Genomic DNA, 12,467 nt, shown 5'->3' on the forward strand with positions numbered 1-12,467 from the left:
TATAGTAACCGATACTGTATTTTGAGAAACACTTGAACAAGTAACTGTTTAGCATCTATTAAATCATGAAAAAAAAATTTATTATATAGTTACATATACACAAAGTTAAAATTTCAGTCAATAGTGTCATTTGGAACACATTTCAGTAGGGCATGAATCTGTGGGTCATTTGGTAAGCAGAGGTCTTAAAACTAAAATTAGTGTTTTTGCCATTTTTCTCATAAACATTTTCCAATTTTACTTGGTTTAAACAGAATTTCATTTCCTTTTAAAATGTTGAGACCAGTCATATGGTAACATTTACACTTCCCATACAAAATTCAATGTACATTTTTATGCAGGGCCAAGGATATATAAATATATACAAAATAGACATTATTTGTAGTTAACATACTCTGATCAGGTCCATTAGCAACACATCAAAAGCAGATGCACAGAACGGTTAATAAAAGGTTTTCTTTAATCCTTTAGAACGAAGTGTGACCGTTAATTATTATATAAAATAGTACAAGTAAAGGCTTTAGATTGGAAACTTTGGTGGTTTCCAATAATAGAGGTTATGTTAATTAAAAATAAGACACTCAACCAGATAAATGTCGTATCTGATACATCCATTGTGATCACAAACAGTTTATGTAAAAAGAACACATTTGTTCACAGAGCATTAAATATTGCACAAGTACACTTTTCCTTTGAAAACTAAGGACTTCCCATGTTTACAAACTGTAGTATGGTCCTTGAGTGGGAAGAAGTTGTGAGTGTGCATTTTCTAGCATGAGAAGCATGCGGGAAATATTAATACTGTTAGTTGTCATCCATCCAACCTCTTCCCAGTCCTACTCTATGGCAACAACAAGTTGGAGATAAAAGATTTGGCAAATACAAAGGCCAATAGTAAGGTGCAACACATCACGCGTCAGAGAAGATGCAAGAGCCAGTCAAGTCCAAGAACTTTAAGAGAGTCCTCTTGACCGTGGAATAAGCTCCTAGAGAATGAAGGCCAATACCATTCACAGTGATTACACAGTAGTAGAGTAAGACTCCACTCTTTTTTGGTTATTTTCCTTTTGAACGATGGTGTCTGATGTTTCAGTGTTTTCAGTATCACTGTCACTACCGTTTGCCACGGCTGGTGTCAAGTCCATCGGACCAGTCCTCCTGTGCAAGTGAAAATGGACCCCAGACTCCTGAACGTGGTTTGATATAAAGTCTTCGTCGGACGAATGCAAGGACTCATCATCTCCTATCAAATGGTTCACAATATGAATCCCATCAAAGGTGTGTGGGCCTGGGAAGGGCTTTTTGCCTTTTAGGCATCTGATCTGTAAAAAGAAAGGACAGACACATACAAGCATTAGCCGACAGGCCTATCATTTCAGCTCAAGAAAGGAGAATATGCCCATATTCAACTAAACATTTATATCTTAAAGTACATCCGCAAGTTATAAGGACAGGAGTAGCATTTGAGTGTACACAAAATCACTGCTCACCCTCACCAGAAACAAAAACAAATGTGTGTATGCACATATAATGATCCCAAGTTGTCCCTCCTTTCATGAGCTGTGTTTGGAGGTTCCTGCTGACTGAAGATAGGAGGTGATTTTTGCCAATTCCCCCTGTGACCCCCAGCAATACTCCCCCCACTGTTCAGGAAAGTACCCCAATCCTCTAGTTTTTGGTGGCAGAGGGGGATGCTTCCTAGACAGCATTACACGGCATGAGGCTGGGGGTGGGAAATCTGGGATTCGACATGGTGCAAAGGCCAAAGATCAGAAAAGAATGTGTTATAGTAAAGAAGTACTTTCCCCTTAGAGAAAATAAAAAACAGAACACAAGCACAGCAAGCTTTCACTAGTAAAGTCACACTTATACTCCACCATCTCCTTCAATACACCTTTAGTTCACTATAGCATTCGATAATCAGCAGAGTACATAAACACAGCCAAATTTACTTAAAATTCATGTTAAATGCACCATCTTCTATTCACATTGACCGGACAATTAAATTCTACTCCTGGTGCCCATTCTTAGAATTTACAGTGTAATGGTTAGAAACAGAAAGCAAATACTCTTGCTATTTAAAAAAAAAATGGGGGGGGGGACATTGACTGAGGAAAAGATGCATTCCAGAGATTTCGAAAGCCATTTCGCCAGCTTGTTGAACAAGCGCTTTATTAGTGCAGTGATCTATACATTTCAATAACTGCAAATGGAACAACCTAGATGTCAAGCCAAAGGGTGACATGCTCAGTTCCTACATGCAGAACACCTTAAGTAAGATGCTACACTGTAAACAGAGGGACTGCTGAATTGAAATCAATATGTTTATACAGGGGCGGGGAACCTTTTTTCTGCTGAGGGGTGTGTTTTTGTGGGGGTACTTTGTTGGGGGGCATGCTGGAGGTGGGCAAGGCAAAAGGCAGATGTTTGCCAATGTACCGTATTTTTCGCTCTATAAGATGCACCAGACCACAAGACACACCTAGTTTTTGGAGGAGGAAAACAAGGGGGAAAATATTCTGAATCTCAGAAGCCAGAACAGCAAGAGGGATCGCTGCGCAGTGAAAGCAGCAATCCCTCTTGCTGTTCTGGCTTCTGGGGTAGCTGCGCAGCCTGCATTCGCTCCATAAGACGCACACACATTTCCCCTTACTTTTTAGGAGGGAAAAAGTGAGTCTTATAGAGCAAAAAATACGGTATTTCCCTTTTCCCACTTTCCCCTTCTCTTCCCACTTTGAAATTAAGCTGTGGTTCACGTGTAGCCCCCAGGCCACAAGTTCCCCCGGTCCTGAGTTAAGCCCTTATACAAACTGAAATTGCCATGGCTGCTTTGCATGAAGTTTATGCACAGTGGCTGACTCAAGCTGAAGCCACGTATTGAGCTATGAGTTTTATTTCACAAATATTTCGCAAGCGACACTTTGTGGGACAGTCCACTACAGTTGGCAATGGTGTCTGACAGAACTAGGAGCCCTCTCTACCCTCTCTAAACCTGATCTTGTGTAAATATTCACAAGCAGAGCTGTAGAATTCCTCCTTCTGGTTCTGCATTATGACAAAAAGAGGGAGAGAGACAGAAAGACACCGTTTGGGACATTTCTCAACTCTAAGCATGAATAAACCAGCCACCTTAGGACGAATTTCAACATCTTATTTTGAAGCTTTCTTAAGTTTCAAAATAGACATATTCACATCCAAATGATCCTTAAAGTGACCCACACACCTTCTGAATACCTTGCAATATTTAAAAACAGCACAGTAATATAACCGAAAGGAACAAACGAACAGCAAAATCCCTGTGGATAGCTCAGCCAGCAGAGCATGAGACTCTTAATCTCAAGGTCGTGGGTTTGAGCCCTACCTTGGACAAGAGATTTCTGCACTGCAGGGGGTTAGACTAGATGACCCTCGTGGTTCCTTTCAATTCAACAGTTCTATAATTCTCCTTATGCTGCTATTATAGTACTAGGGGCTTGAAATTTTCCTGAAACGTGCAATGATGCAACATGTTGATGACGGGCTCTTGAGTTAATGAGATGGTTAGTGTTCAAGATGTGTCAGGATTAAGGAAGGTTCCATAGGCTTTAGACTAAAAAATTTTTTTAAGCGAGGTTCAGCAAACAGAAAAGGAAGCTATTCTCTCCAACTCAACAAAGTTGGCTATGAGTTTACCCTAAGTGGCAAGACACCACATTCCAAAATGGGGAAGAGTACTGTGACCTTCCAGATAGAGGACAATTGATCAATAGTTCTTGTCCCTAGTTCCAGTCCTTGACACCCGCCTTCCACTTGTTTGAACATCACACAGAAAGCTGGTGCCATTTCCCAGCTTATAACTAAGGAAGAACATTCCAGGTCTTAGCTCCAACTGCAGGAGAGGGGTCTATTTTCAAAACCAGAACCGGAACAAGTCATTCTGTTTCTATCTCTTTTGACGGAACAGAACTATGGATGCTAATCATGGAAGAACGTTCTTGTTAATACTAAAAAGCAGCAGAAAATCTCTTGTGTTACCGACATAAATCTGAATTATTCATTCTAAATAGATATGTGGACTCAAGCCCCCTTTAATTTGGTTTAATGGAAGAAGAATGGTATCAGAACACGGGGCTGATCCACAGCACATGGTATTCAGGAATGGAAATTCTCAAGAGATCCTGCCAAATTTAAATATAAGACACCATAGCATGTTGGCTACTGTCCCAACTATTCAATGGCTTTTATGGAGTTGTCAAAAATTTCAATGCCCATCATTAATGGTCTCCGTGACGGTTGAAAGTGGCAGAATTGACTAGTGGCTCAAAGTACCTGATATAGAGGCCCAGTGGATACAGAGTACACTTGTTCCACGGGGCCTTTTTTAAAAGACTCTCCCTGTACTTATACTTTATGTACTTGTTATTTACCAGGTTGTGTATTATTATGTTTGAGAACACAAAGCAGCCATGCTTAGAAAGGTAGTCAAATCCATCCCACTTGAACTTTCTCATAACATGCTCTTACCTGTTGCTGACTGCCAGCCCAAGCATAAGCAAAAAGAAAAAGACAGCAGAGAAAAATTTAGAGGTTTAAAACATTCCTAAATAATCCAGATTAAAAATGCGCAAACTAAGGTAGCATGTTAAAATACGAATATTTGCTTGAATCAACTCAACTTAATTTCAAGGGCAGATTGATTTTTCTGGGGAAAAATAGAGTATTAATTTCTATAGTCATTCCCTTGTTAAAACTGTGTGTGTGTGTGTGTGTAGAACTGTAAACATTTAATGCAAAATTCAGTTGTTAAGTCAAAGTTCGTGAAGAAGCCAGCTGTATTGCCTTGATATCAAACATGCACTTTTTGAAAGTAAGATCTTTAGAATTACGGTACTTCCATTACCACAAATATAAAAGGTTAAAATCTTATCAGTTATTACTTCCTTCAAAGAATCTTGCAGAACTGCAGCTTTGTGGTGGTTCTGAGAATTATTAGAGATCTCTGCTTTTTTGAAGAGTTAGCATTTAACTCCTTCTCCTGTGTTTCCATGATCTAAACTACTCTCCCTCAATGCTCTTAGCTCCACATTGGTGTTTCCCACCATATGTGTTTTTGAAGCTGCCTTTTTTCAACTGGAGTTTGTTTTAAACCTTTAACCCAGATCTCAAAATATCTCAGTCGGTAGAGCACAAGATTCTCAGGGTTGTGGTTCGAGCCCCACATTGGGCAAAAAGATTCCTGCACTGCAGAGGGCTGGACTAGATGACCCTCGTGGTCCTTGCCAATTCTACAGTTCTTTGATTCTATGATCTAGATAACAGGACAAGGCAACTAAGACGAAGTGAAGCTTAATGTTGTTGAAGTCCTTCTCCTGACCACATGAGGAGAGGAAAGGGATGGAGTATGTGAGCCTGAGGATCAGAGTGGTTCCTCCCTGTTCACATTTGTCTTACAAATAATAATAATAATAATAATAATAATAATAATAATAATAATAATAATAATAATAATAATTTTATTATTTATACCCCACCCGTCTGGCTGGGTTTCCCTTACCACTCTGGGCAGCTCCCAACAGAATATTAAAGCAGGATCAAACATTAAACATTAAAAGCTTCCCTAAACAGGGCTGCCTTCATATGTCTTCTAAAAGCCAGGTACCGTATTTTTCGCCCTATAGGACGCACTTTCCCCCCTCCAAAAATGAAGGGGAAATGTGTGTGCGTTCTATGGGGCAAATGCAGGCTTTCGCTGAAGCCTGGAGAGCGAGAGGCATCGGTGTGCACCGACCCCTCTCACTCTCCAGGCTTCAGCAAGCTATCCGCAAGCCTTGCAAGCCCGGCGGTAGGTCCCGCGGGCTCGCAAGGCTTGCAGGCAGCAGCCTGCAGCCCAAAAGCTCGGGGGACAGCGGGGAGGTGCAGCGCTGCTACCCCGCTATTCCCCGACCTGATCTGGAGGCTGACGGGGGGGAGAAGCAAGCTTGCTTCTCTCCCCCCCCCGCCAGCCCCATAAGCACGGGGGATAGCGGGGAGGTGGAGCGCTGCCACCCCGCTATTCCCAGACCCGATCTGGAGGCTGGCGGGGGGGGGGGGGAGAAGCAAGCTTGCTTCTCTCCCCCCCGCCAGCCCCACAAGGGCGGGGGGTAGCGGGGAGGCGGAGCACCGCCACCCTGCTATTCCCTGACCCGATCTGGAGGCTGGCGGCGGGAGGGGGGAGAGAAGCAAGCTTGCTTCTCTCCCCCGCCAGCCCCACAAACTCGGGGGACAGCGGGGCAAGCCGCTGCCCCACGGAGGCTAGAGAGGCTGTCCCTGAAGGCAGAAGAGGGAGACGGAGCGCTCCCTCTTCTAGCTTGGGGATGGCTGCGCAAACCTGGGGGGGAAATAATTTTTTTCCCCTTGATTTCCCCCCCAAAAAACTAGGTGCATCCTATGGGCCGGTGCGTCCTATAGGGCGAAAAATACGGTATATTTCCTTGACATCTGATGGGAGGGCGTTCCACAGGGCAGGCACCACTACCGAGAAGGCCCTCTGCCTGGTTCCCTGTAACCTCACCTCTTGCAGTGAGGGAACTGCCAGAAGGCCCTCGGAGATAGACCTCAGTGTCTGGGCTGAGCGATGGGGGTGAAGACGCTCCTTCAGGTATACTGGGCCCAGGCCATTTAGTGCTTTCAAGGTCAGCACCAACACTTTGAATTGTGCTCGGAAATGTATTGTGAGCCAAAGTAGGTCTTTCAGGACCATAGTTTACTTTGATGTATGCAACAGCGCACTGTAATGAAGCAGCTTTGTCACAGCAAACCTCCCTAGGTTATGCAGTTGGCAAGAATACAGAAGCATGAAGGCTATATATTTAAGGTTATGTAAAAGACTTAATATTGAATTTCTAAATTTCCTTTGTTCTATTAAAAAAAAAAATCAAGGTGGTAGCGGTTGGGGTTTTCAGCTTTTAGCAGTCATCAAGAGCAAAACTGCCGAAAGGAAACAAGAGGCTAAGGCAGGGCAGCTGTACTGCTTACATGACAAAGATCAAAACTAGCGACACACTGAGACCAGAAGCTTTCATGTCAGAACAGGAAAGAAACAACTTGATCAGGCAAGGTCATGACTTTTTGATCAGAGTATTACCATATAATCAAAAGTTTTGAAATCTTAATAGAAAGTACGTGATTGAAAAGATAGCAAGTAGTCAGAAGAACAGGCTTCCATGTCGTACTATGTAATTGCATCGTCAAATTTTACTTTTCTCGTATGTTGTAAAGACTTTTGGTGAATTTGGCCCTTGGGTGCCATTTTCAAGCAACACGTTTCAAAAGAGAGAGGAGTTACTTAAAACAACAACAAAACCCTCTCCTTTTTAGGTTGACATATAGAAATCAGCAACAAAAATTAAATGTAGGATTACAATTCTTGGCAGCTATTCAAGTGCCATGGTTTATTTTAAATCAATAGCTCTGAGGCTATTTATAGATCTCAATCAAAGTTTTTTCTAGTAAACAGCTGGGAAAGGAAAGGTTGCTTAAGGTGACAGATTATGGCTTTCATGTCTATAACTGGCCCAGGAAAAGAAAATGAAGATTTTGTTCACCTATGTGTCAGCATCATCCAGTAATCTATTTTTTTATTTATTGAAGTTTTAAGGTTACAAAAAGAAAATAGAAGAAACACCAAATTAAACAAAAACAAAACAACACATCACAATAAAAAAACAGAAAAATGAAAACAATTAAGAAAAAAAAAACCAAATCGAACCTTTCCATAACTTGTCTTTCATTTGCTTGTTTCCCTGACCTCCTCACACCAGTAATCTACTGAAAAATCCACTCAGCCCTATCTAACCATAGCTAAAATTATGTCCAGACTTCATTCAGTATTTCATTCCAACATCTCAATGCTGAAGTTAGAAATCTGCAAAATACAGGTCCATTTCTGAAGTGGAATGATTATAACCAACTCCCTTCTCTCTGCCCTTTCTCTCAATGTTATTAAATGCATATATTGATTTGATAATTTTTCAGTAGTTTCCTCTCTTTCTCCATCTCTCCTCTTAAGGATGTCTCATGACTTCATGAAAAAAGAACCCCAAATCATTTGTATGTGCTTTAGAAGTTCAGCAAAAGAGACATCTCTTCCACTAGATCATGGCAATATACATTATTGAGAAGGAAACCATCAGCTCTGAAAGTGAAGTACTCCTTTTTTGAGGGGGGGTATGGGACGCAGGTGGCGCTGTGGGTTAAAGCCTCAGCGCCTAGGACTTGACGATCGAAAGGTCGGCGGTTCGAATCCCTGCGGCAGGGTGCGCTCCCGCTGCTCGGTCCCAGCGCCTGCCAACCTAGCAGTTCGAAAGCACCTCCGGATGCAAGTAGATAAATAGGGACCGCTTACCAGCGGGAAGGTAAACGGCGTTTCCGTGTGCGGCTCTGGCTCGCCAGAGCAGCGATGTCATGCTGGCCACGTGACCCGGAAGTGTCTCCGGACAGCGCTGGCCCCTGGCCTCTTAAGTGAGATGGGCGCACAACCCCAGAGTCTGTCAAGACTGGCCCGTACGGGCAGGGGTACCTTTACCTTTACCTATGTGTGCTAAACTCATTAATGAACATGAACAACCTGATTTTCTAGAATTCTGTAGTGTTTCACTGACACTGTGCTGTTCCCACATACCTATGTTCACCACTAAGATAAAAGAATGAGGTTGAAAAAGTATGGAGCGAGACCCTATTATGAAAAATGTTACTGAATCCTCAATTTTAGGTTATTCAGCACCAACAGCATCTCTGGGTCTAAGAACGCACAAAACACAGCACACACAGCTGAGGAACTATATTTATTTTAACTTAAGGTCCACTAAGCTGCTATTTTAGATTGGGTGTTTGTTAACCACATGACCTCACAAGCGCTATCTTATCACATCACAGTTTCCTCAGACTGACCACAACTATTGAAATCTGACTCCACCAGCATGGAGGTTCAGTATCTGACACGTACTAGCAAAAACAGCAACTTTCTAGCTGTCCAATAGCTGTGCTGACTTATGGGATGGCAAATCTGGTGGTCTTGTCTTAACTGCACTTGCAAGATACCATGTAAGGAAAGCACATGATTTATTGCTCTGTAAGCTTCAACCACAAGTTGAAAAACTCACATTTTAAATCTGAGAGCTGGCATGTTTCCTTTTCATGTCAGGGGGTAATGGGGCAAAAAGAGGGGGAGAAAAGGTTTGTGTTCTCTCCCATGCTTGATTTGGGCTACAGTGCTGCACTGTGGTTTTTTAAAAATTCTGCCTAGAGTAAATGTCGTATTACTTATTTATTTAGAGGGGGGAAATCTCACCCTTAATCTTCCGAGTTGAGGCAAAGCTTTTAAATGCTTATCTTGAGATTATCACAATGGCTGCACTTCAGTGTATTGAAAAAGCTTTGCTCCTGGAAGCCTGACAAGCATCATGGCAGCGTGTGCTGATGAGCCCAAGGGCAGGCAGATGAAGACAACAGCAAAATGCTATGATAGACCCACAAAGCTGATGGAATTCCATTACAGACCATGATTACCGAAGAGTTGGGAACCTGTGGCTTTCTAGAAGTTGGTTGGACACCAACTCCCACCAACCTCAGCCAGCCTGGTCAAGGGTCAGGGCTGATGAGGAGTTGTAGCCCAGCAATCAGAAGCTATGAATGCCATCAATCATGGCAACCTTGTGGGATGACTACTGCTATGCAGTAGCTCACTCTTACCAGTCTGAAAGGTCTCCTAAGATGGTCTGCTGGATGGAATGGCTGTTCCACTTCAAGGAAACTGTGATGCGACACTGTTACATCTTCCTTTACTCTAATATCCACATGAAGAGGCTGGGAGAGATTATCGAAAAGGTTTGCAAAGCGGTGCCATCAGTACGCAGATGGCATTTATCTCCCATTCCTCTTTTTTTATCTGAACCAAGTTAAGTTGGAGAAGCTCTGGAGGTGTAGGTAGGCTGGAGATCAGCAAATGAACTGAAACTAACATAGACCAAACCAACATGTCATTGGCCGGTAGTTCAAATAACCCTGTTTTGAATGGGGCTGCACCCTTCCTGCATAGTTTCAGGGTGCTTCTGGAAGCTCAGCTAATGATTGTAGCCAGGAATGTATTTTTCTGGCAGCCTGCATGTAGGTAGGAGTTGGGTAGCGGAAGCATATACCAAGCAGTTCCCAATCAGCCTCTGGACCAAATTCACCATGTTTAAAGGTAAAGGGACCCCTGACCATTAGGTCCAGTCGTGACCGACTCTGGGGTTGTGCGCTCATCTCGCTCTATAGGCCGAGGGAGCCGGCGTTTGTCTGCAGACAGCTTCCGGGTCATGTGGCCAGCATGACTAAGCTGCTTCTGGCGAATCAGAGCAGCACACGGAAACGCTGTTTACCTTCCTGCCAGAGCGGTACCTATTTATCTACTTGCACTTTGACGTGCTTTCGAATAAAACAGCTCAAAAAAATATTGGAGAGAATGGTTCCCTTTCATATGCACTGAGGTCGTCGGATGGGCCCCCGATACAGACGCCAGCATAGTCTTAGACTGTCCTGCACAAAGGAAAGGGTATTTTCTTCAATTAACACTGGCTTTATAGAATTTTCTCACTCGAAAGGTTTGGCAGCTCTGCTTGCTTGGTTTATAGAAAGGTGATATACCGGTATATGAGGATTTCCATTTACGAAGTGGAGCTTATCCTCCTTCTCCTTGTGCACCCCCACATCCCCCCAAATCTGATATGGAGGGTAAAAGGAAACCCCAGAACAGATTCAGGGGGCATGCGGGCAGAGGAAGTTCTGTTGCACAGCCAGAGGCCATTTTGCTGGATATTACCCTGTGCTCTTGCTATACATTGCTATTTATGTTGCTTAAGTTAATTTTCTTAGTGCTGACGACAGGCCATTGTTGGTTTTAACAATGGGCAGAACGTGGCAGGCAGTGGGGCAGCTACGCAATTTTAGATTCTCGACTCAAAAGGTCTTATGGGGCCGCCCCTTTAGACAACCGTGTGTATTGCTTTGTTCGTGAAGCACAATTGACATTTTTCAGCCCCAACTCTAGGGATTAGACACCATGCAGCAATCCTTATCTTGACCATGGTTCAATTTAGCCAGCACATGACCTCTTCCAATAGGCTTACATGTTTTAAAGAAAGAGAATTCCTAACACCATGGTGGTGTTAAATTATCTTACTTCTCCATGCCCCAAGAACATCATTACCCTACAGGGAGCCATGTTGCCCCAATGTTTTCTGTTTTGGATCAGCCTGTTCTCTGGTTAAAGAGGAAAAAACCTGCCGGAATTCAAGTGTTTTGTCCAGTGTATATTCTGTGAGGTCTCAAGTAATTTAACTTTGACTTAGGGAGTCATTCTGTGGGAAATAAAATTAGGAACCTCAATCTAGATGGGATTTTCCACTTATTTAAGGTTTATTCTGCTAGTAACTTTTCTGACTGAGATTCCTTTAATTCAGTTTCCTGGGTAAGGCTGGTTAGTTCTCTAGAATACTATTTCCTGAAGTCTAAGTTTTATTTAGCACATTTACGCCCTTTTTTCAAGGAAGTCAGCACTCTTAAATCAAACTCAGTAGAACAAAATGATCAAGTTCCTAAAAGCGGAACAAAAAAAATTGCAAAGCAGATATTAATGTACCTGGGCATCTTTCAGCAGTACATTTATTATTATTATTATTATTATTATTATTATTATTAATAATAATAAAGGAGGGGGGAGAAATCACTACAGGAACTTAAAAACCATGCATGCCCCCAAAAGCATTGTAAACAGAAATGTTTAGCCAACCAGTAGAAGGCAATTTATGATGGGCAAGAAGATGATCCTCCCTTGAGAAAAATTGCAGAGCCTGGGCGCAGTGACTGAAAAAGGTCCTTTCCTGCTCCCAGCTAAGCACACTTCTGGGGAACCATAGGAAAACCTCTGGTCATAACCAGCTTGCCCAGCGAGGCAGAGCTGCCATCAACAGCTTTCCAGTAGTAGTATCACTACTGGAGGGAAGAATGAGAAAAACAACCATGTTGGAAATACAGTGATACCTCGGGTTACATACGCTTCAGGTTACAGACTCCGCTAACCCAGAAATAGTGCTTCAGGTTAAGAACTTTGCTTCAGGATGAGAACAGAAATTGTGCTCTGGTGGTGCGGCGGCAGCAGGAGGCCCCATTAGCTAAAGTGGTACTTCAGCTTAAGTACAGTTTCAGGTTAAGAACGGACCCCCGGAACGAATTAAGTACTTAACCAGAGGTACCATTGTACATGAGTGCCCCAGTGGAGCCAACCTGGCAGACCAGAGCTTGACACTGTTAAGCGGCAGTGATTCCGCTGCCAGGAAGCCTTAGTTGTGGATCCACCTCTCCAGGCAGGCTGCTCCAGCATCTGATGAAGATCTAAATACATGGGTAGGCTGGTATGGGAGTGGAAGGTCCTCTGGAAACCCTGGCCCCAAACCATGGACAGCTTTTAAGAC

At 43.0% G+C, this 12,467-nt stretch overlaps 1 protein-coding gene across 4 annotated transcripts in view; it reads right to left on the minus strand.

The window, feature by feature from the left end:
• Positions 1–58: 58 nt before the first annotated feature.
• Positions 59–12,467, minus strand: part of EVI5 (ecotropic viral integration site 5) — a 70,551-nt gene continuing 58,142 nt past the window's right edge. For all 4 annotated transcript variants that reach the window (XM_083743352.1, XM_083743351.1, XM_083743349.1 and 1 more), the window contains one exon: positions 59–1,322. In XM_083743352.1, coding sequence (XP_083599478.1) covers positions 1,020–1,322 — 303 coding nt within the window. In that variant the 3' untranslated portion in view covers positions 59–1,019. The remainder of the gene's footprint in view (positions 1,323–12,467) is intronic.

Source organism: Podarcis gaigeae (assembly GCF_964106915.1).
Source record: "Podarcis gaigeae genome assembly, chromosome: 6".
Classification (NCBI taxonomy): Eukaryota; Metazoa; Chordata; class Lepidosauria; order Squamata; family Lacertidae; genus Podarcis; species Podarcis gaigeae.